We start from the raw sequence: 23,241 nt of genomic DNA, 5'->3' as shown, positions 1-23,241 counted from the left end.
GATATATCTGTACATAGTATGGCAAAATAATGAGACGCAATGCAGCTCCCCTAGCGCAAAGAGGCATCTGCACCAAGTGATCATGCGAACCGTTTATTTGTTCTTAGACTGCTTGTATGTGAAGCGCTTGCGGGTCCTATAGAGCAGATGGAATGTCAGTACATCACCCCGGACCTGAACCTGCTCATCATGCCCATGCTGAGCAGGCGTAGAAAGATGTATACATACGCAACATATTCTCCAAGCTTCCGTCCGACCATCTCCTCTGTCACCTGGATCTCGACGTATGTCTTGCCATTGTGCACAGCAAAGCGCAGGCCGACAAAGTTCGGCAGGATGGTTGCTGCGCGTTTCGTGGTGCGGATCGGGGGAGTATTGGGAGGAGGGGGAAGGGTGCGTGGAAGAGGAAGACTGTTTTTGACCACCGAGTCAGCTTTTTGTGCCAGTATGGATATTCCCATTATGAGAAGATCTCTCAGATCGAAGGTAGGGCGGGTTTGGTTTCTGTTCGGCATGGATTGGATGTCACGTACGGGACGATGTTTGGGCCTGTCGTAAGTGTTAGCGTGTGGTTTCTTAGGAATTGATCCTGGAATAGAGATCTTCTAGATCTGATGAGACTCACCTTTCCAGACCGACCGGCCGAAAAGGGCACGTGTGGGGAACATTTTGGGCTTGAGGATTTCCGCAGCTGCGATTCCGCGATGTTGAAGATCGATGTCGAAGTCTCGGCAGGATTATGTCAGCAATTTTATATCGCGGCCCTGTTCAAATACTACCAGTGAATGCAATCAATTGGCTGAGTGATAAATGATATATGATTTATATATGTAGCTAATTGAAATAGAACAAAACAAAGCAAAAACCGCAAGGTAGTAAGCGCACCCAACCGCCGCCAGCAACTGTGGGTACATGCGATTCTTATACTCCGTTTCACTCTGCGAGTTCCTCAAAGACCTTGACGAGGCTGCGCACACCCTTGAGAACATTCTCATCCGGGCCCTGCCCAGGGGTCCAACTGGCATGTGCAAAATCGATCAGGCGGAGGGCATGGACTTTAGGAGTTTCGTCCTCCTCGTCATCGTCCTCGGGTATTTGCATGGTTTCGGGATCAATGCTGATATTGATAGCTTGTTGAGGCATCCCATCACCAAGCTGGACATTGACCAGCTCCAAGGCTTCTTCGGGAAGTTCAAATTCCTCATCATCGTCGTCATCCTCTTCTTCTTCCCGAGAACGGGGTGCTGGGGCTTTTTGTTCCTCTTCGATTGCGTGCTCCATCGCTTCTATATCCCCTTCGTAGACCACCAGCACACTCGCAGAGTACATCCGGCTCTCCTCGGATTCTAGAACCCGTTGTAAATTTTTCAATTCTTGCGCCAAGCGCTGGGCGACCATCTTTGATCGGTCTATCTTGCCCACCTTTGCGCCAGCAAGAAAGGTCTCAAAGCCTTGCTTGACATTATTCTCATTGAAAGAGCGACCGTACCACTTATCATATCGCCGATAGCCATCCTTCTCAATGACCTCGCCCTTTTTGCCCTCTGCACCCTCGTATTTCGTAGCATACGGATTTGTCCGGTCGCCCTCATCGGTCTCCCCATTGTGGCCAGTCCAGACTTTCATACCCGCGATGCGATATCCAACGCTGCCGCTGGTCGTTTCCTTAGAGACAGCATCAAGCTTTTTCCGCTTCTCGAGCGGCGCATCGTCAGCCCATAAACGCGCGCCGAGCTTAACGTCCAGCACGTTCGGGCGCCGGAACCCACAGGCAATGTTCTCCAGCACGATCGATAAGCCAGTATCAATTTCCTTGCCCCCAGAAGGAACCCATGCTGCTTCTTCCTTGGCCGGGACAGCGCCGTCTTCGTGCGCGGTGGTTGTGTGCGACGGTGGTTGGCTAGGACGGGAGGAATCGGTGGCTACGTCGCCAGAGTTCGGGAGGGGAAGGACGCCAGATTCTCGGGCGGCAGCAATCGCCAGCGGTTGCTGTTGCTCGGAAGATGAGAGGGATCCGATGTAGAGGGGCATAAACCCCCGGAGTGCCGGGTGGAGCGCGCTGGATTCGTAGAATTCTACCTCCTGCCGCGTGCATGGTTTCGCGATCAGGGCGCCAGAAGACGTACAGCGTACACCATCACTGGATACAAAGGTCTAGTTAGCAAGGCTGCCGTGGATCTGTATCGCGTTCAAGTCCGCCAGTGTTGGTTTTCTTTCGCGGACCCAGTTAGGCTAATTCGTGCGTGACGTCGCGCCAGGAACAGAGCGGGGATGTGAGACTTACTGTCCAGCAGCAGCATGGTCAAAAGGGACTAGATCCTCACCACCTAGTTGTGGTGCCTTCCGACTTTCTGATTTCGGAGACATTATGATGCGGTCACTTTATGACTTGAAGGGGTCTGTATTCCGGACCCAAAAGAATTGAAGTAACCCTGAGGGTGTGGAGGTCCACGGGTAGTTTTAACTTGACATAGAGAATGCAGAGGTGAATGATTGAAATATATGAAAAAGTAGTGAGATTGGAAATGGCATGATTTCAGCCGAGACGCGAACCACGGGATAAGCGATGTCATTCGGCCCTAACTCCGTATCTACATCAACGTATACTCCGTAGGTCTCAATAAGTTATTCATTCAACGTAGTTTTTAGATCTTTAGTTTTTACATTTGTAGATTTTTTAATTAATATACTCCTCATCTTTTAATATAGTAAATTGTAAATCGTCATCATCTTATAAAAGTGGAAGAGACATAATTCATTGTTTGCTCTCTCTATGAGGTTAATCACGACCAAGCATCACTGAGCACCTGAGCAAACATTGATCCTTCCAGGTTGACTTGCTATTAAGTCCCATCTCTCTGCTTTGATCTTTCCTCTTCTCTCTCTCTCTCTTCCAACGTTCATCCTCGTTTCTCACAACACGGAAACTTCATCCTTTCAACCCTCCTTACCTTCATCGTTCATCATGGATAAAAGTCCTGAGCCTACCCGCGAAGACGATTTGTCTACAGCTAATCAACCACTGACTTCTAGTGGCTCTGAGGAGCACACAAAGCATACTGAAGCCATGACTGGCGACTGTGCCACTGGTAACCCTGGCCTCACCATCCAGGACGAAGAGCATGCCAAAGCTACCAAGGAACGTTCCTTTACTTCCTCTCCGGAGTCGAGTTCCAAGTCCCATCATTCGTCCGTTAAGCATGCTCGTGTTACTTTCCTCGATTCAGTCACTCTTGCAGAGCCGGAGCTCAAGAAGTCAGAGGTTGAATCCAAGACTGAGCATAATGTGAGTGCCCCAACTCCATCAAACCAGGTCCCAATCCCTTCATTATCGCAAAGAATATACTAATAGTACTCTCAGATTGAGGAGCCTTTGGCTGGTTTGGACCAGGAGCCAAACAAGCATGCCTCCCAGGTCCACGCTAGTGCTGACCTTGGGGGCGCGTTGCCAAAATCAATCAATTCTGCCGTCGTTACAAAAGAGCCAGAGAGCACTACGAACACCTCCGATGTGAACAACGGTCCAAACTCAGAGAACGCGCCCAAGATTGGATTCAAGCACGATCCCGATGAGGAAAGAGTTCTCGCAAACGTGGAACTCGACGATGGTTCTTCTTCGAAGTCGAAGAAAAAGAAGAAGAAGAATAAGAGACGCCCCAAGAGTCAGCGCGGAGAGGTAGGACAGTGATATTGGCGATTAACCGGTCAGATTTTGTCTAACAGCCTTTATAGAACGCACCCACGGGATTTGAACCCTTTTATGCCGATGCACCAATGACCCCAAAGGAGGCCGAGGAGAACAAGTCGATCTATGATCCGTATGTACACTTACATATCCCTAACTGAGACAGTATCTAACTTTTTATTACAGTGCTTTGCCCATTCTTGAGTAAGATTTCAATCAATTATTACGAGATAACACCCACTAATGTGACCCATCTAGTCGGATTGACGAGGGCATCAAGCGCTTCTTGTATAAGCGACGTCTTGAGCCCTACAGACGCAAAGTTTTTCTCAAGTACCTGCAGTACGGCGGTGTCAGCGTGGGCCCCAATCATTCCCAGGGAGTGACTCCTTCGGAGTTGAAGGAAATGACCAAAGAAGAGGCAATGCAAGCTCGCTGCACCACGGCAACCTTTCCCAAGAGGGGAAAGCCATATCCAATCTCCTTCAACGATGTTGCCACTGGTTACCTGTGCGTGTTGAAACATACGAACACTTATCCAAATAGACACAGATGCTAACTTAGTTTATAGGACTGGGTTTTACATGGGTCACTACAATCCTGATACTGAGGAGGAGATCAAAGTATGCACTGATACGATGAAGAATTTCTTCACTTACCTCCTCTACCACAATGTTTGCCCCGAGCAGAAGGAGGATCTTGAGGAAGCCAGAAGGACCTGTGATCGGGCTGCCAAAGAGTTGTGGATGAACCAGCAACTTGTACATCATGGCGGCCCCGGAGACTTCAACCGCGGCTGCTCCGTGCTGTTTGGTGGCTACTATTTCGGGGATGTGCATGACCCCGAGGCTTGGGAAAATGTTCCACATTTCGATGGAAAGGTCTTCACCATTGAAATGGCTCGCAAAGCCGTCAAATATGGCGTTGCGATTGCCGGAAATGATCGGACTGCCCGCAAATTCAAGATTCTCGCTGACCTCGACATGATCGAAGCCAAGCAGGTTCCAGATATCGATGGGTTCGAGGTCATCTCGGTGGAAGAGCCTAGCGAGGAAACCATCGGACTCTACAGGGAGCTGGCCCCGGATCTTGGCCCTGTGGGCAAGATTCGAGCCAAGGAATTCCGTGATCCCGCCAGAGGTCCCTTTGACCTCGCTCCTTGGGAAAAGGTCGACTGGGATGCTGGTTTTGCCCCAACCTACGAATTTGAATTTCTTGTCGAACCTGACTTGTTTCCCTATATCTTGCCCGGCATGAAGATTATCTCGGGCGTCTATGAGACAAACTTCGGACAGTACTACTTCGATGAGATCATGTCAGTCCTGCCAAGTTTCTACAAGTTCATGTACAATGACTGGATGATGGACTACGTGGTGCCCGCGCCCATTAAATACATCCCCGACGAGGAGGAGGTCGCGCGCCGCCGCGCAAAGGAGTCTATTATGCGTCCTCCTGAGCCGACCCCGGCCGAGTGGGCTATGCACATGATGGCACACGAAATAGACTGGGTTATCAGGCCGGGCCAGACTGTCATGGATGCCGTTTGGCAGATGATTCATACCCTTGAGAGGTTCGGCTGGGACATGGAGGAAGTCAAAGACTTGCTGGGCTTGGTTGATCCGAATCCGCTGAAGGGCAAGGAAAGGGCGAATAAGGGAGAGCTGCGCCCCGTGCGCCTCAGCAACGAGCCCCGCAACATTCCCTTGTTTGAGACCCCTGACCAGGCCTTTGACCGGACTATTGGATATTTCCAGAATCCGGAAAGGATCAAGCCCGTTATCGCCCCGGAGGTCATCGCGAAGATTCTCAAGCAGAAAAAGGAAAAGTTAGAGAAGGAACAAGCCGAGAAAGAAGTCCAGGCTTCGGTTGGGCAGAATATTGAGAAGAGCCAGGGAGCTGAGGGACAGCCCAAGGGACAGCCCAATCCCGATATCCCGCCAGAGGCCATGGCGTACTTCATGAAGAGCGTGAAGAAGCAGATAGAGAAGGAACAAGCCGAGAAAGGGGCCGAGACTCCTATCACACCGGAGCTCATCCAGAAATTCGTCAAGAAGACAATGGAGTATGTGGAAAAGGAAGTGGCCAAGAGAAAAGCCCAGACTTCGGATGAACAGAAGACTGCAAAGAACCAGGTATCCGAGGGACAGCCCAGGCGAGGACCAACGAACGACAAAGGAATCCAGACTGTGGACGGATGGAAGAATGCGAAGAGCCAGGAAGCCGAGGGGCAGTCCAACCTGGGAGCAACAGACAACCAAGCAACCCAGACTACTTCGGGTGACCAGAAGGCTGCGAAGAAACAGGAATCTGAGGGACAGCCCAACCTGGGAGCAACGGACAAAGCAAGCCAGTTTTCGGGTGAACAGAAGACTGTGAAGAACTAGTCCCAAGAGACAGCCAAGCCGGGGATCTAGAGAGACTTCAATGCAGCAGGCTATTGAGAAAACGAAAAAAAAAAAGAAAAAAAAAAGAAAAAAATCAAGGGTGAAATGGAAGGGGGAGGATCAGTGAAAGGTCGTTAGGTGCAGCTATCAGTTTACTACGTGATCAGTCTGCTGCAAATCTGCCGTGATATTCCCCAAATATGCTCTTACATTGCAGATCCAGAACGAAATTCATATGGATATCTTCAAACAAAACCTTGAATCGTTGTCTTATATTATCAACAGATCATAATCTTTTTGTATTGATTAGAAAAACCAGGTCCTGCTTCAAGGCTTCAGCAGTGGCTTTCCCATAGTCTTCCGTCCTTCAAGATCCTGTCTAGAGTGTTAGAATATACAATGACTACAACTTCACGCAAGCACAACAGGGCTACGTACCTTGTGCACCTGGGCAATGTCCTCGAGCGGATAGATCTTGTGGATCTTAGTCTTAAGGTGGCCCGACTTCAACATGTTGAACAACTCATTAGTGTAATATTCGAACTCTTCGCGAGTCTGAATGTATCCGAAGAGCGACGGGCGAGCAACCTTGACACATTTGGGGGTAAGTTTCCTATTGAAATCTCATTAGTATCACCAGACAATTTCGATATAGAGAGGGAAAGGCCATACGCGAGAGGAAGCGGGGGCACAGGCCCGCTGGCGTTGCCAAACCAGACGATAGTACCCTTGCGCTTGACAGCCTCCAAGCTCCCCTCCCAGGTATCTTTGCCGACAGAATCGTATACAACATCTACACCACGACCACCAGTAGCTTCCTTGACCTTTTTAACCCAGTCCTTATCCTCTTCGCTGCGGTAGTCGATCACCACATCAGCACCGAGGCTCTTAACCAGCGCACACTTCTCTGCGCCGCCAGCGGTACCAATAACGTTGGCCCCAATAGACTTCAAAATCTGCGTCATGAGGAAACCAGCACCACCAGCAGCAGCATGGAGAAGAACCCAATCGCCCTTCTGCACGGGATAAGTCTCCTTCACAAAAGCCAGCACCGTCAAGCCGCTCAGGAACGACGCCATGATATCCTCATCACTGATGCCATCGGGGATCTTCGCGGTCTGGGCAAACGGGACTGCAGTGTACTCCGCATACCCGCCAGTAGACAACCACGCAACCCGATCGCCGACCTGGAAACCAGAAGTCTGGGGACCGACAGCAGCGACAATACCAGCGCCCTCGCGGCCCAAGACCTCGGGCTTGGGTGCGGGGTACAGGCCCGTTCGGAAGTATGTGTCGATGTAGTTTACACCGGAGATGTTGTTGCGCACTAGTAGCTCTCCTGCTCGTGGGGTAGGAACTGGGTATGAGGTCTTGAATTGCAGCACTTCAGGGCCGCCGGTCTCCTCGACCACTACAGCCTTCATAGTTGCTGGGACGGACATGGTGCGGATTGGGATAAATTGGTTCACGAGTGGAGGGGTAATGTGATTGCGAAGCACTGTGAGTCGAGGACTACTGCGTAGAAGAGAGCGAAACATAGTAAATAAGTAGGTGGGGGGTGTAAAGATATCGAGGCCATCGGCTTCATATTTGTCATCGGATCCCCGCAATCTCCAGAGGCCCGGCGGAATTGTTGCGCGCTCTTCTTTTTCCTTCTCTTCCTTTTTTACATCCAACAAACTTATGATATTGGTACTTATGCGGATTACAGCGTATTCTGATTTGATAATGCGCTTCTTGCAGGTTTCCCAAATCCAATATGATTAACATGTCGACTATCCGCCCATCTTCACAGGGGTATGACGCCATTTCCGTCGGAACAAGGGTATAAGTTGTATCATGCAACGCAGCACTACAACGCAGGCTTAGCAGAACAAGGACATCCAACAGATTCAATGCAGTCCTTCTCTGACACAAGACCAATGTCGCTCACCCAGAGCCCCTGGTCAGGTCTGCCGCTGTATTAGCGCTTCGGTTCTCCGTACAAAACCGAGATGCAAGCCACCCGGAGCCCCATGAGGGGCCAATCCCCCCACGACCCACGACCCGGCATGTCAGTTGGCCCTGGCTCTGCATGAGGACGACATAGCGCCGACTTTGTATCATCTGCCGCTGACTGCATTATGAAAAGTCCTGGAAGGGAATAGATCTCCCCCGCTCCATACACATGATACACCACGCAGGCCATTAGCCTCTGATCGGTCACTTGAAGTTTCCTCAACACCAGCCCCTGAGAAACTTGAAGAGTTTTCATTTGTTGCCCAATGATCCGATCTGATTCTAAATAAATCGACCTGAAACGCAGCGGCAGTACCCGGAGGTTCCACTTCGTGCCCAATAGTCAACAGGCTGCCATAGCCACACCCCTTTGTGATGATGGCGACTCGACCATTCGTTTCACGGCTTTTCACTGCCATCCTTGCCTCGTGATTTCTCAGCCTGAAGCTATTCTTATTTATATTTTGCTCTTGCCCAATCACTAAAATGGCCTATCAGAGGCCCATTCCAACTGGGTGATGCCCGATGCCATCCACCAATGCTTATATACCCTTGTACGCCCGGCTTGCGCACGCACTTAAATCGAGCATCTTTGTCTACTTTCATGAAAAAAAAATTTTCTCTCTTTCATACGTGCCATAGTTCTCTGCTCCCCTGCAAATTTTCACCTTTCAAGTCGCACTACTTATACTATGAACCACATTTCCCGAGCTATTCCACGAGACGTAAACGCACCAGGTTAACGTCCCAAAACAACTATATTCCATACTATTTGTGTGGTCAAACCAATCTTTTCTAGAATGACTTCCTCCCGAAGCTCTCGACGGGCGCGATCGCAATGGCCCCCGCGCCCTGCGTTGAGGAAGAGCCCCAGTCCCTCTCGAAAGAGCTAGACGGCCTCTCCAAGCTTGGAGCTAAACCCGGGGTCGACGGTGTCCATATAAGAGGGATTATCGATCAGTATCCCATCTTAGTCTCCGCCAACTCGCCCCCTCCATCCTCTACCTCCCCTGGCAGTGTTCCCAGTGTGCCTGGACTCGGGAGTGTGTCTTCGGATGAAAGTGCAGGGCCAACAACACCGCCTGCTGCTCAGGAGCCGATCTTACGGAACACCGTCAGGTTCGAGATGGACGATCGACCAAAACGTGCGCCACCCTCAACTGCAAGCCAGCCACGGGGGCCTCCTTCTCGCCCTTTGGCCCAGCAACAGCCCACCCATGAGCTTAATACACAGCGGGAAACCCAACCGCCCTCTCATAGCCGGGATAGCAATTCCAGAAGATACGGGTCGCCAATGCAAAATACGTCTCATGGTCCCCGTGGACCGAGTGCGCCGGATCGCAGTGGTTCTCGAGCTCCCATGCATGGCAAAACCTATCTACAACCACCCAAGTCTTCCATTGGTCGGTCCAACAGTGCAAGACATGCACCTTCAACAACGCGACCAATGCCAGAGCGCTTTCGACGAGAGCCTAGCTCGGGGTATCTGTCAGATTCGGTCACCACATACAACAGGCCACCCTCACACCAGCCCCAGGCGCCTGTGTCCACAGCCCCTGTATCAGCTCTACCAAATGGGCCCACCCTCGCAGAACGCATTGACGAGAAGCTTCGCCAGCGACAAGAACAGCGGGACACGGGGTCTATGTCGGACCCGGAGGTACGGCAAATTCCCACAACTGTGAAGCCTGTCAAACCAAATCCCCTCAACATTTCCCTGCCCCCTCCGCCTCCGCCTCCTGCGCCTGCGCCTGCCCCAGCATCACACCCACCTTTGCGTGGGCCTCAGCGTGTCCCGACACAACGAACACAAAGCGAGGTGCCCCCGGCCTCACGTGCTCGGGCGACATCGGTAACGATGCCGCCTACGCGGTCGATGTCTGGATCTCGCCATCCCTCTCGACCAGCACCCGAGGTGACCAAGTCTACATCAACCCAAGTCGCAACCCAGCTAAACCCCGACAGGTCACTGGCTCATCCTGCATCCACTCGACCCGCAGGTACATCACCACAGCGCCCCGGCACGGTAGGCCTGGGCCTCTCTCCATGCCCGCGAACTATCGCTGTCGCAGGCTATCAAGATTGGTATACGCTCAAAGGCCTCACCCACCTGGACATCTGTCCGTCCTGCATGAGTCAAATCGCACACTCCCGCTACCGCGACTACTTCATCCCCAGCCTGTCAAAGCCAGCCGGACAAAAGACACGATGCGCCTTCGCCAACGCATGGACCCGTCTCGCCTGGGCTCAGATGATAAAAAAGGAACACGACAGCCTAGAACTCCTCTACCAAATGACACGCCCACCACCCGGCACACGCCCCTGTCCCGGCCGCATCGTCGCCGAACAATCCTGGTACCGGATCTACGACCCGGAAACCGGCGGCGACCTCGCAGGCTTCCACGTCTGCAGCAGTTGCGCACGCAATATCCGCATCTTAATGCCCAGCCATCGGGAAACCTTCCAACCAAACCCGGACCTCACCGAGCGGGTGTGCGACTTCGTCACTTCCAGTCCGCGGTTCGTGAAGTTCATCGATCTCCTCGACGCATCTGCATCCCGTGCCGAGTCGGACTCCTCACGCACCCGCCGCCCAGATACGCGCGAGTTCCTGAACTATGCGCGACGCAAGGTCGTGCTGCGTGATTGTCGTCGTGATAGGCCTACTCTTAGTACGTGGCACTTTATACCGTCGCTACCGGAGATGTGTATCTGCGAAGACTGCTATGACGAGGTTGTTTGGCCGCTTGCGAGATCGAAGCATCCTATTGCGTGCATGGTCTCGACGAAGATGCGGATCTTGCCTGGTGATGGGCCTGGTCGGACTCGTGAGGCGAGTTGCCAGCTTTACTCACCGCGTATGCGGGCGAAGTTCCGGGAGGCGGTTGCTAGTGATGATCTTGGGATGTTGAAGTCTGTTGCGCAGAGGAGGGTTGAGGCTGAGCGGCGGTTCCTGGATCGGAGGGAGGAGTTGTTGGTTGCTCAGTCGAAGGGATATGATTGTGATGAGGAGCTGAGGAAGGCTGTTGATGAGTGGAGGAGATGGGAGTGAGGTGTATGATTGTCTTGTTTCCTTGCTTTGATGTCCGTAAATGCATGTATACTTGGGAGCATTGGGGTGTACAATTGGGGGGGAGTTTTGCTTTCGTATTGTACTAGCATAGCATAGCATATATAAAAGTCTGTTTAGGTAGAAAATACTGTTATTACCCCTGAAGTCTTCTTGAGATAATATTAGAGATGTGGTATGTGAGCGATCCTAGGGTGTCTTACATGTCTTTTCAATGTGAATTCAGATGGCTTTTACGTATCTTTTCGAGATATCCATGCATAGTACCTACCAAGGTAGGTAGGTAGATATCCTTTAGGTGTCTTTTCAGGTGCCTTCTTGTATGTCTTCTCCGGTATCCTTGAGATGTTCTTTGAGGATGCAATAACATTGGAATTTATATAGGTAGGCCGTGACGTATGGCTCATTAACACCTTCCTGATACGGATACTATGGAAATGTAAACATAAACAGACAGACTCGGGGAAAGAGACTGCCCGATAACTCTCCGGAGCTCCCAAGGCCACTTTACTTGTCAAACACCTGATTCCTTGTCTAGACCTGTCAGTCACTTGATGTTATGATAACCAAGTGGCCATGGAAAGAAAACGTAGGGCCTCCCATTATCAACTCCTCTTCCTTCTGACTCTAGCGTGAGCCTGAATCCATCGAAAGGCGACGCCAACATGAATGCAGAGAAACTTGAGGCCACTCTGAGTTCAGAAAAGGGGTAGCCTGGACTCTGACTCCGAGGAAGAGATCGAACCGCTTGGCATGGGAAATGAAAGAGACCCCTTGACCCTGTGTGGCCCCGTCTCCACGGATACCCCGGAGAGTTACCGCCAGACCTTCTCGAATGGATCGACCCGGAGGTAGGGTCCAACGCAAGTTACATTGGGTCAGTTCGGAGTTTGTTCTGGTTAGCAAAGCTAGACGAGCTCGTCGAGGCCGTTGATGATCCCGCGTATACGATCAGCGACGAAATTCGAGTGGTGCCACAGGACGTGTCTGTCATCTGGATCCTACATTACCTTTTCGAAGAAGGAAAGATTCCTGCCCCGATTTATCGAAGCGTATTCTCTGACCTACCGGCACGCCGCACTCCTTTAGCTCTTCCTATCAGACAGGACCTGATCCCCCCCTTGTGTGACTAGCTCACTCACCACTCCGAACTTGAGCGATCTCTTTCCTTTCTACCAACCTCAGTGCCTCCCGCCGCAGATAAGCTGTGTACGTCTGCCATTCGACAAGAGAACTGACCGGCCCGAGAGAACAATCACCCACGAGTACCCCGGCTCCTTAGATGGCGATTTGCTTTACCCGAGGAACTTTCCGGGCGGGGCTTGTTTCGCTCATGGCTTTCTTCGTCCCCACAATCACAGCGAGCAAGACCGACAACGAGTTCGGACCTGGTGTTTATACCACTAGTTCATTGCAGCATGCTTTGAAATACGTGACCAGACAAGGAGCTCTAATGGTCTTTCAGAATGCCGATTTCCAGCACATTAAGCTTTGGGAGCCTAGTGAAGATGATTGGCGCGTTATCATCCGCTCCTGGTCTGGGTTGCCTCCATCAGATGCAGCCATACGAGTACCGGAACAATGGAAGAATGCCGACATCATCAAAGGTCCCATCTCATGCGCTGGAGGTATACCAGAGCCAGCTCGGGTACCTGGCCCAGACGCGCAAGTGGTTGGCGTCAGTTACGCAGGTTGCGCAGCATTGGCGGCCTCCTTGAAGATGATCATATGGTTTGAGTAAGAGGGAGATTAGAGTCTGGCAGAAGAACAACCTTCATGGAACAGACACAAGTTTCCTTGGAGAAGTCTGGAACCCTAGCCGACCCTGGTCCGAGGTCCAGAACTTTCTGGATAGGAATACAAACCTATCCACTGACGTGCAGAACAGTCGGATCGCATTTACCTGCGAAGAACCAAAGAGATTGCCTGCAAAGCAAAGGACACGCAAGTCATATGTGCAGGCTGGCAAATTCTTCAAAAGGCGCAGACGGGCGATATCTCGTTATGGATCGCGCAGGGTTGAACTCCACCCCGTAATGTCTCTTCAGTAGTTCTAGCTTAGCGGAATAGGATAACTTCCCCCTTTCCGGTAAATGTTACTTGTGTGTTTCCTTTTCTGGCGACAAACTACTATATCCATTTGTGTTTTACTGAAGACGTCTTCATATTAATCTTCTGGTTACATGAAGAAATAGTCTTTCTGAACCAGGGGACGAAACAAGTAAATGGCCATATGCCCTTGGCCAGCAAAAGGGCAATAAATCGCAGGGCACAGGTAGCGAAGTGTGTGCAGATACACATCTGGGAAGATATTGAAACATGTTAAAAAATAAAATAAGAGGTCGTAGAGTGTCTCAAATATTACATGTATTACATCTCTAATAGAGTCCACAGGTAAGTCCGGACATATTCGAAGGCCAATGAAATCGATGTAAGTTATTGCCACATAGCTAGCATCGCTTATAGTACCAATTCTAGTGAATGGTCCCTTTCCCCGCCTCGGTCCACCATGTTTAATTAAGTTTAATTAAAGACATGTGCTTAAGTCTGGGGCTACAATGACTTGGCGTCCCATACGGAGTAGGTCCACACTAAACCATCTTTGTGTAAGCTTTGAGACCCCAATGGCTGAATTTCATTCGTTTTTATTGGACTAGAAACAGGATTTACACTAGTCGAAAGACTAGTAAGAGAACCGAGCTCGACTATACGGAGTACTCTTGGGAGAGAGAGACAATTCTGACGTGAACCAATAATGTGACATGAATGATGTTCTAATAACCGGTATATCCCGCTAGACATAGAGCCTGGATTGGAACTGAATCATATAAAACTAGTCTCGTGCATGCATTCAGACTTCGTTGTTCTGCGTTAAATGTCCTCCACAACCGACTCCAGACTATTCATCTATTCCGTCCTACATAGTTAAAAATGCGCCTTACTGCTGCTATTGTTGTGCTCGCCGGTGCCATCGCCAGCGCTCAACTATCTAATATCCCCCAATGCTCTGTACGCCCTGTCCGCTCAATATCTCTGCTCAGTGTCTCGTTTCTAACTAACCCGTGATTGTTTCTTTCTCTTCCAGCTTACCTGTTTCACTTCGACCCTTGCCGGGACGGCTGCTCTGAGCTTACGGATTTCGCGTGCCATTGCCAAAAGCCTGGCCTCGCAGCGGAGATTGTTCCCTGCGTCAATAAAGCCTGTGATATCTCGGACCGACAAGGTATGAGAAGCCACATTCCCTTGCGTATGATCCGGTCTTCTAACTAGGCCCTATAGCTGTATCCAGCGTCGTTGAATCCTTGTGTTCCGGTGTTGGCCATCCGGTCTCTATCCCCGCGGTGGATACATCGGTTCCCACAACGACTGCCATAGCTATTCCAACCACGAGGAGCTCTAATTCTACCACGGTCAGTGGTGGGCCAGGCTTCAAGACTTCCTCCACGGTCAGTGGTTTGGGACCAAGCTCCGAGACTCCGTCCACGACCAACACGGCTCCGCCTCAGAGCACATCCCAGTTCAACGGTGCCTCTGGTATTGCGCCCGGAGCTGTTCAGATGGTTGGTAGTGCTATCATGTTAGCCAGCATGATGTTCTTTGTTTGAAGAGTTGTGTGGAGAGACAACAGAATGGCTTTTCGTCTACTATCTACTATACTTAATTTGGTCCTGGTACTTCCTTCCATGTTTATTGCCTCTACCCAACCATCTCAAGCTACATTCATTTTAATACCTTACCTATTCTAGAATAGAGTGTCCAAACAGCGAATGGTGGGAGTTTGAATTCCAAGGCGCATTTCTTCACTAGATATATTCATAGTCAAGTGAGACAACCATCTGCATGTTTCGGGTGACTGTATAGAAAATACCAAATCAGGTAGGACTGTCTCAGACATCAATACACCATCATACAAGCATCCCACTATACCAGCCTCCACAACCGAGTGCCGAGTGCGGGGAAATTGGATGCAAGGTCGGCAACAGCGGACTAGAAAAAAAAAAAAACAAGTAAAAAAGAAAGGGGAAATAAGCCCCTCGTCCGAAGCCACTAGATTAGCGTGCGTGGAGAAGCCACTCATGGCATTCAACTTCATTGCGATTCTGTCCCTAATGACAGCGGATTTTCGCGAGAGTCTGTTTTCTACCAGATTCTGACAATAGCAGACAGTAGAGCACGCACGCTCCTTATTCACAAGTAGTCGATCATGGTCCTTGTCATTTCCCCGAGAGGTCTAAGCTGGCTAGATGCGACGAAATCAGCCCCCTTCCAACTGATATCTAGTCGAAATACGATCGAACGGAGGGGTGTTCTGGTGAGTGTTAAAAACCTCAATTGGCCGATCCCATAAGCCCTAATCAATTAGACTTTCTGACATATGCTAAAAGCTCATTACGCTGGGGTCTGGGGGAAACTTGAAGAACCTCGGATGAATCGGAGAATTTGGTTGCAAAACATGTGAAAATAAGAGTTTTTAGTCTTTCCAGAAATTAATGAAAGTGCGCTAGACAACATAGCCACCTAACCAAGATTTACTACAGAGAAAGACAGGAACAGGACGAGAAAGAGGAGTTGGATAAGACAATTGGGATAGTACCCTGAAAGGGTTGTCTTCGTTTTCTTTCTATAATTTATAGGATGTACACCATAAATTAAATTCTTGCCCCCTACTACTCCGTATATACCTTTAGTCCATCGAGAACAAAACATACAAGCATAAATGTTACATATGTATAGTATTAGGGAATTAAATCAAAATTCTGCGCACATACCCAGCTCTGCTAGAAGGTCCGCCGCCGTGACATCGATACCGCCAGCATCCGAATCCTCCCTGCCAAAAGCTAAGAATAGTGTATCATCAATAAACCCATGGTCCTTTTGTCCATGATTTTTCCAACTAATGCTAGTCATGTAGAGCATCTCGGAGGCATCTCCCAGTAATCCCGTAGAAGAATCTTCATCTGACTTCTCTGCCCCAATGCTGCGACCAAAGATCCAGATTGGTTTTGACGAGACCGCATAGATCTCAAACGGCATCGAACGCCGCGTCAGCACCACATAGGGCTCATATACAGGGTGAAGACCGTGTAAGGTCTTTTGCTGGATGATGAAGAGCACAAAGGTATTGGTCGCATCAGGTAGGCAAAATTGGTCAGATCGCGCACATAGAGTCACAGCTAGCGAGTTTGTCGCTTGATGAATCTTTCCCGTCTCAGGCAAGAATCTCTTGAGACATTCTTGGTCCGAAGCAGCGGTCGTCAGCGCCAGGTTCGGTCCAACAGAGCCATCTAGCTCGAGTTTCGAAAACACACGCGCCGGTGTAATTTCATGGTGGAGGAACATCTGTCCCGAATCGTCCCAGAAGAGAAACCAATTCTTCTCAACGGCGTTCCACGGCATTGGACGTTGGAGCTCACGATACTGTCGGAATTCGCGCTCGTTTATGGTGTCTATCCCCCAATCCACCAAGATCCGAAAGTCAGAGATCCATTGTCCGAAGCATGTAAAGAATGAATTGGAGCCGTAAATGGTGTACGGGATTTCGGGCCCGTAGAATACCCTTGCATCGTGAGGCCCGACGCTGAGACTAAAGTACGAAAGGTCGCCGAGACACTTGCTGGAGTCACCGAAGGTTGCTGGGATGGGCAATTGCAGTGGTGGCTCCAGACAGCTCAAGACTCGCTTGTCATCCGAAAATGCGGCGTTGCAGACGAGTTCGGCGTACCAGACTGAGGTAGTTCGAGCAGAAGGATCCTTGTGAAGTTGTGCTGTGACGATCCAGGTGTCAAGTAGCTCAGGGTGGGGGATGATGCTGGGGTTCAAGACGGATCTGCTTCCGAAGTCGATCCTGAAATACTTTCCATCGGGATTCGATACCGAGTATATTACGTGGTGTGTCCGAGACATATCTTTGTCGGATCCAGGATATCTTCGGTCCTCCGTAACTTGTCCATCCTGGCAGTGGGACAAAGTTTTGCTATGAGCGGCTGAGCAAGCTATGTCGGGTTGTCCGGCATCAATGTGTGATTTTCTATATGGACCTTGGGGATAGTCCGGAAATAGAAATCTCGATTGCAAGCCGAGATTGGATTGAAATTTGGCGATGAGGATTACCGCGGACAATAGCCCTGCAATAAGTATCAGGTGTGCTATTTTTTTGGCCATGTTCAGTTGAGTGTAGAGTGTAGACGGGATGGAACAGTAAGACCTCGGGAGGTTATAAGTCTTATTTCAGAGAAAGCCCGAGATTGGTGACACTGACTAAAAGGGGGCTTTTGACTGACACAGGCAACTGGATTGAGGGGTTATATACTTTGCCTGGCATGGCGATTACTGCGATGATCTATAACTCTTAACAATCTTTACCACATGAAACATGTCTTAGTGACCCGGGTATTTTTGCAATAGGAAAACTGCTTCCAGCAGAGAATTTTCAATATTGCAAATAGTACTGCCAAATTAGTATGGTGAATCTATGCCATTACAAGAATTTTTTATGAACTGGTATGAACTCCGGTCCGCTTATTATACAGCAATTTATCATTTAGAAGAACGCTTTGCAGTAGATACTCAAAAACAAAGGCAGATCATGGACACATGGGGCTGTCAGGTTTCGTCAATCAAGCGCCCTTTGGTAGATCCACTGAGAGAACTTCACCGCGGGCTCATCAACTAGTCTAGTCGCGACTTCTGCCAGCCAGATAGTCAAGGGCAACAGAACCAGGTTCGCGACGAGAAAATTGACTTCAAGCCCAAGAGGACCAACGTTGGGCAAGGGGAGACGATTAATCCACCAGGGACAATTCTCATGGTGTGAATCGCGTACGAAACCCACTGCAGCATAGAGCCTATCACCCAAAGTCCACAGAACCGGTCCGTGAACCAGATAGAATGCAAACGAAATACGGCCCAAGTACTGGTTGAACGGGGCGGTAAAGAATGTCTTGAGCCACTGAAGGTGAGATGTGCATGCGACGAGAAAGACAGCGGCCCAGAACAGGTAGAACCACTTGTAATCGAACACAGCCTGTGGCTTTAGGAACGATAAGAGGTACCACCCTGGTGAGTCACGTAATTGTTGCAAATTGTCCGTGTGCGAGGGGACTCCTCCAAGATAAAGGCTTGCATAGAAGAGAACAGTCATGATGGCTGTCTTAAAGGGACCCAGTCGGAGAAAGAAGCGTGGCAAGTCATTTCGTACGGCGAGGAGGTCGAGATCTTGTAGAAGCATGCCGGCAATGAACATAGCATAGTGTGATCCATCCGCAATGTACAAAAGGTACACAACCAAGGCGACTTCGCCTAGGAGCCGGGCATTGCGGCGAAATCTCGAAAAGGCGAGAACGGCGGTATAGACGGCCAGAGAGCCTCGGTGTTCGACGGGTATAGACCACGCATGGAAATTGTATGTGAACCAGGGCTCGCCGCCTGTTCGGAGAGGGAAACTGAAATTCTTGAACTCGGCGTACCAATTCCATAGCTCCGCGCGGTAGCTTCCTTGAAGCTTTGGGACAGCGGTGACCTGAAACAAGTGCAAGAATGTAATGTAGCATAATGTTGTGCAAATGACAGGAATGTATAGACGAAACCATCGGCGGAATACGGCGGAGGAAAGGCATTTACCTAGTCCAGCGTAATCGCCATCCTGGATGTTTACCAGTGGCCTCATTGAAAGAACGTACCCAGAGAGCACGAAAAAGACGCTGACGGCAAAATGCCCACCGGAAAATAATGTTCGAATACCAGGAAGGCATGCGAAATAGTACTTGCTGTCGTAACCGTAGGCCAGCTCGAACGCATGTCCCACTCCGCCATCGTGGGCCCAAAGTTGATGATGTCCCCAGTAGACTAGTAGAGCCGCAAAACCTCGCAATCCATCTCAGGTATGCGGTGGGCCTGCTTGGTAACCTTTGCTTTTCATTGTGGCTATTTGTCCCAGTAAGGAGTGTGGGCAAGAAGGGAATGCAAGAGAGTGACATTCCATGTCGAGAGCGCGTCATATGGGCAAACTGTGGTTTCCGTCCGTCCTCGAGGGCTCGCTCTGGGCTTGACTTCAACAACTGTGAAGAGGTCTCGATTGAGTGTAGCATAGGGATTGGATTAAAGTTGAGAGAGTCCTTTTGGAAATTTGAAGAAAAGATCAAAGATCAATAGAAACCCAATTCCACTTTGAGAATGACACTCTCAGGTACAACTCTGTAAACATGTGAATATCCCCAGACAGTGAAGTAGTCCTTTGTTAGCAGTGCCCAGTGCCGAGGCCCATAAAGACCTGCTAGATTGCATTTTAAATTAATTAGAGTCGGATCCCCCTCTTTCCCCCACAATTCAGGGTCTGAAAGGGGAGTATGACTCGATGTGGCTGCAGCCACAATCTGCAATGTCAGGCTTGGAGTCACATGTGAATGCGCAACATCCCCGGATAACATCCAAGTCTAGGCGTTTTGAACTAAATCCATAATTGACGGTCTCTACTATTGGCGCTGCCATCCGAATGGCTGAAGGTGTTTCACTGCTCTAATGATCCAATCAGTTAAGCTTCAACCCTTGACCATTTCCGTGCCAGCGATACCATTGCGTTCAATGTAGAATTAATGAATACCACATGTTAATTACGATAACACTGTATGTAATCTACTTATCAATGAAATACCTAGGTAAAGCCCTGTCTTCAATGTTCTTGTACTAATCTTTCTCCTTTCTCGACTTCGTTGTCCCAGACAGGACACTGAATTAGATCATACAGGCCTAGTCATGTTGGAGAAGAATCTCGCGTTGCCCAATCTCTTTCCGAAGAAGGCACGCAGATTCACACATGGGAGTCTGGTGGCTTTGTGTCTATTCATCTACTTTTGTCTCACCAGAACGTCGCATGAATTTGAGAATAAATCGTACTCTACACAGCTGAGCAATATTGGCGAACAATTTCCCAGGAAAATCTGGCAGATCTGGAAAGTGAATCCATTGGAATTCGACGAGCGTGATATCGGGGTAGCGCGCAGCTGGATATCCAAAAACCCAGGCTATAGGTACGAGGTTCTGACCGACCAGAATGACCTCGACTATGTGGAAACAAACTTCGGACCGCTTGGGCTGAACCGACCAGACATCGTTGACACATACCAATCTTTAACGGCTCCGATCATCAAGGCCGACCTACTTCGGTATCTCGTTTTGTACATGGAGGGAGGTGTCTATGCTGATATAGACGTGGAGGCATTGAGACCAGTGGAGCGATTCATCCCAAGCAGCCACGACGAAAGCGAGATCAACATGGTTATCGGCGTCGAAATCGACGAGCCACACTTCCGCGACCATCCTATCCTAGGTCCAAAATCTCAATCCTTCTGTCAATGGACATTCATGTGCAAGCCTCGACAGCCCGTGATGATGCGACTAGTAGAGAATATCCTCCACTGGCTCAATCAGCTCTCCATCGAGCAAGGGAGGCCAATCTCAGAGCTTCAGCTGGACTTCGATGATGTGATCACAGGCACCGGGCCTTCTGCCTTCACAGGCGCAATACTATCTGAAATGAGCCGTGCGACGGGCGAGGATATCACATGGAGTATGTTCCATGACATACCGGAGTCCAAAGTTGTTGGGGGGTTTCTGGTTCTCACGGTTGAAGCATTCGCCGCTGGGCAAGGTCATTCGGACTCGGGCACCCATAATTCGCGCACCGCGTTGGTCAAGCACCATTACCATGCATCTGCGTGGCCAGACCGTCACCCACGGTTCTATCACCCGATCTTTGGCGAGGTCGAGAGGTGCAATTGGAATGTGGACTGTGTGAGGAAGTGGGACGAAGAAGCAAGTGCTTTTGCTGCTCTGCCTCAGGAAGAGCAGGAACGACAGATTGCTACATTCCAGGCAATAGGGGAAGCAATAAAAAATATCGAACCCCCCTAACCAGGGAATGTTTTGATTTTCTTTTCTGACAATGTGATTATGTGTTCTAAATATAAGCTGTACGCCCTCGGAGAACCCTCACTAGAGCCTATCGTAATATGAGGCTGGTGCAGGCCAGGAGGAAAGCCCCGAGGAAATGAAGTACATATAGTGACATAGGTATCAAACGGCAATTCTATTTAACAAACCCCCCCTCTTCAATAAAACGATATATATAGTCCCAAAGGGAGACAATTCAAGAGAACGAAGAAACATGCTATACCGAGCATGTACAAGATTACAAAACAGGCACATTGAACAGACAGCGTAAGAATATCGATTTGATTGTATGTAAGAACGAGCCACAACCCCATGCTAAGTAAAATTGTAAATTGCCAACTCCATATCCGAAGAATAGATGCAAGTATCCGATGCACGCAAAAAACAATGCGATGCAAACAAAGAGAACCACTAACCCACCAACCCCACCAACTCCCCAGGCCACCGCTTCGCCCATATGATGGCGCGTGGAGGCATTCTCCCGCCAACAGGCGCAAGCACACGGATCTTTCCCTTATCCACGTCGACGTCGGCAACATACAGGAAGCCCATGATGCTCGCGTCACGGACTTCAGCGGGGGATGCTGTGGCAGGTGCATGGGTGATTGCAAGGAGGGTATTTGCCAGAGCAGAGGGAGGGGGCGGAAGCACTTTCTTCAACGGAACGCTGCTGCTGCTGCCGGCGTTGGCATTAGGGTTCACATTGTCAGCGGGCTCTGAGAATGAGCCCACGACACCAGGTAGCGGAGCAGCCCGGTCTGGCTCTTGCTTTGTTTCTGACGCGTAGTCATCCATGCCGTCGCCGCCGGGGAGGAAGGAGGCGCCTGTTCCCAGCTGGGAGGGGTCGTATTCGTCTTCGTCTTCGTCGTCTGCGGAGGAGACGGTGTAGTTGTATACAGGGAGGGAAGCGAAGTCAAGTTGTTGTGCGTGGGGAGAGAGGGTGATGGCGGAAGAGGGTGACGAGGAGGGGATGGGATTGCCGAAGAAGTAGGAGCGGATTTGGGACTCCCGTGTTGCCTTGCGGAAGGCATCATCGCGGTCAACACAACCACCCGATTTAGAAAGCTTGACGACGGAAATGTGCTCGTCAAAGACAGCGGCTGTTGCGCTGGAGCTGGGCTTGTTGTCATATTGTTTGGCAACGGTGCTGTACAGGCGCTCCGAACCCAATACTAGGATTGTTGTAATCGAGAACTCCGTAACAATGTGGTTGATGAGTTCCATAGTGCCGGGCTTATCTGTGCTAAGGATTCCGGGCGTATCGACAATGATTCCTGTTTCGCGCGCGTCCTCGTCTTCGGCCATCCGGCCCGTCACCGACAGTGCTAGGCGCGAGACGACTGGTCGGTACACGGTGCCTTCACCATCCAGCGGGCTTTGCATCGGATAGCTGTACACAAGCGGCAGCTTGACAGGCACAGGGCTGGGCCCCGACATGGGACTGCTTCCCCAGCCGTCTTCGACATCCAAGATGGTACGGAACGCAGTCGCGGTCAGTGTGCCAGGGACGCCAAGCATACCTTCCGTAGGATCGAGGTTCACGACCAACGGTTGACGGCCGATCTTCGTCGCATATGCGGTCAATATCTTAGCCAAACTGGTTTTTCCCGTGTTTTCAGGACCCAGAAGGAGCACGCGTGGGCCGTCCTTGCCTATTGACTGGGCTTCTTCGCGCATTGTCTCTCAGCGCAAAGTGAACATTCGCATATTCCACCATTGGCGTCTCCTCCGCCGTGTATTCGCTTTGGCAACCTCCTGCGCCGTTACCCGCTGTCGGTGTGACTCCGTCGGATGTGGTTGATGCCGTCTCAACTGCGGTGATCTCAAGTGCACAGCCATGCCATGTGAAGATTGCCGCCTTTGTGCCCGTGAATGTGTATGTTTGTGATTCGGCAAGCTCTGTGCCGAAGAGTTCGGCGGTTCCATTAAGAAGCTGCACAACTTGAATCAGAACAAACCCCGAATCATATCAGAGAGTACGACATACCTTTACTTTGATAATATGTCCAAAGGCGACCTCAAACCGCCACTCCGAGCCGGGGTTCAGGCTAATCTGTGATGGTGGTGCAGGTGCCTGTGACCTCTCCTCCGAGGGCTGCGTTAGCTCGAGACCCGGAAGCGACATATTACCGGTCAATCTGAGAAGCCTCGGAATA

General features: G+C 50.3%; 11 protein-coding genes across 11 annotated transcripts; 5 read left to right on the top strand and 6 right to left on the bottom strand.

The window, feature by feature from the left end:
* Positions 1-93: 93 nt before the first annotated feature.
* N7519_005789 (mitochondrial 37S ribosomal protein uS19m) lies at positions 94-668 on the bottom strand (the record flags this gene model as incomplete). The annotated part of the gene is made up of 4 exons (XM_057292565.1): positions 94-136; positions 229-411; positions 534-549; positions 626-668. The coding sequence occupies 4 exons, from the start codon at positions 666-668 to the stop codon at positions 94-96; spliced, it is 285 nt and encodes a 94-aa protein (XP_057147376.1).
* A 265-nt stretch (positions 669-933) lies between these two features.
* On the bottom strand, positions 934-2,367 carry N7519_005788 (inositol polyphosphate multikinase; the record flags this gene model as incomplete). Its single annotated transcript, XM_057292564.1, has 2 exons — positions 934-2,140; positions 2,285-2,367. The coding sequence occupies 2 exons, from the start codon at positions 2,365-2,367 to the stop codon at positions 934-936; spliced, it is 1,290 nt and encodes a 429-aa protein (XP_057147375.1).
* Positions 2,368-2,965: 598 nt separating this feature from the next.
* Positions 2,966-6,069, top strand: N7519_005787 (uncharacterized protein; the record flags this gene model as incomplete). The annotated part of the gene is made up of 6 exons (XM_057292563.1): positions 2,966-3,286; positions 3,362-3,676; positions 3,733-3,818; positions 3,872-3,889; positions 3,944-4,195; positions 4,257-6,069. The coding sequence occupies 6 exons, from the start codon at positions 2,966-2,968 to the stop codon at positions 6,067-6,069; spliced, it is 2,805 nt and encodes a 934-aa protein (XP_057147374.1).
* A 327-nt stretch (positions 6,070-6,396) lies between these two features.
* Positions 6,397-7,607, bottom strand: N7519_005786 (quinone oxidoreductase family protein; the record flags this gene model as incomplete). Its single annotated transcript, XM_057292562.1, has 3 exons — positions 6,397-6,444; positions 6,508-6,682; positions 6,742-7,607. 3 exons carry the CDS (start codon positions 7,605-7,607, stop codon positions 6,397-6,399), a joined length of 1,089 nt encoding a protein of 362 aa, XP_057147373.1.
* Positions 7,608-8,905: 1,298 nt separating this feature from the next.
* On the top strand, positions 8,906-11,119 carry N7519_005785 (uncharacterized protein; the record flags this gene model as incomplete). Its single annotated transcript, XM_057292561.1, has 1 exon — positions 8,906-11,119. The coding sequence occupies one exon, from the start codon at positions 8,906-8,908 to the stop codon at positions 11,117-11,119; it is 2,214 nt and encodes a 737-aa protein (XP_057147372.1).
* A 1,351-nt stretch (positions 11,120-12,470) lies between these two features.
* N7519_005784 (uncharacterized protein) lies at positions 12,471-12,878 on the top strand (the record flags this gene model as incomplete). The annotated part of the gene is made up of 1 exon (XM_057292560.1): positions 12,471-12,878. The coding sequence occupies one exon, from the start codon at positions 12,471-12,473 to the stop codon at positions 12,876-12,878; it is 408 nt and encodes a 135-aa protein (XP_057147371.1).
* A 1,190-nt stretch (positions 12,879-14,068) lies between these two features.
* On the top strand, positions 14,069-14,742 carry N7519_005783 (CFEM domain-containing protein; the record flags this gene model as incomplete). Its single annotated transcript, XM_057292559.1, has 3 exons — positions 14,069-14,177; positions 14,223-14,360; positions 14,417-14,742. The coding sequence occupies 3 exons, from the start codon at positions 14,069-14,071 to the stop codon at positions 14,740-14,742; spliced, it is 573 nt and encodes a 190-aa protein (XP_057147370.1).
* A 1,144-nt stretch (positions 14,743-15,886) lies between these two features.
* N7519_005782 (uncharacterized protein) lies at positions 15,887-17,041 on the bottom strand (the record flags this gene model as incomplete). The annotated part of the gene is made up of 1 exon (XM_057292558.1): positions 15,887-17,041. One exon carries the CDS (start codon positions 17,039-17,041, stop codon positions 15,887-15,889), a length of 1,155 nt encoding a protein of 384 aa, XP_057147369.1.
* A 709-nt stretch (positions 17,042-17,750) lies between these two features.
* N7519_005781 (uncharacterized protein) lies at positions 17,751-18,803 on the bottom strand (the record flags this gene model as incomplete). The annotated part of the gene is made up of 1 exon (XM_057292557.1): positions 17,751-18,803. The coding sequence occupies one exon, from the start codon at positions 18,801-18,803 to the stop codon at positions 17,751-17,753; it is 1,053 nt and encodes a 350-aa protein (XP_057147368.1).
* Positions 18,804-19,888: 1,085 nt separating this feature from the next.
* N7519_005780 (glycosyltransferase family 32 protein) lies at positions 19,889-21,046 on the top strand (the record flags this gene model as incomplete). The annotated part of the gene is made up of 1 exon (XM_057292556.1): positions 19,889-21,046. One exon carries the CDS (start codon positions 19,889-19,891, stop codon positions 21,044-21,046), a length of 1,158 nt encoding a protein of 385 aa, XP_057147367.1.
* A 450-nt stretch (positions 21,047-21,496) lies between these two features.
* Positions 21,497-23,210, bottom strand: N7519_005779 (cleavage polyadenylation factor subunit CLP1; the record flags this gene model as incomplete). The annotated part of the gene is made up of 3 exons (XM_057292555.1): positions 21,497-22,765; positions 22,800-23,018; positions 23,073-23,210. The coding sequence occupies 3 exons, from the start codon at positions 23,208-23,210 to the stop codon at positions 21,497-21,499; spliced, it is 1,626 nt and encodes a 541-aa protein (XP_057147366.1).
* Positions 23,211-23,241: the final 31 nt, after the last annotated feature.

Source organism: Penicillium mononematosum (assembly GCF_028829835.1).
Source record: "Penicillium mononematosum strain IBT 11891 chromosome Unknown utg000003l:1.0-8172316.0:1.0-8177699.0, whole genome shotgun sequence".
In the NCBI taxonomy this organism is placed as follows: Eukaryota; Fungi; Ascomycota; class Eurotiomycetes; order Eurotiales; family Aspergillaceae; genus Penicillium; species Penicillium mononematosum.
Note: the sequence above shows the minus strand (reverse complement) of the source record. Positions and strands in the feature narration are given on the sequence as shown.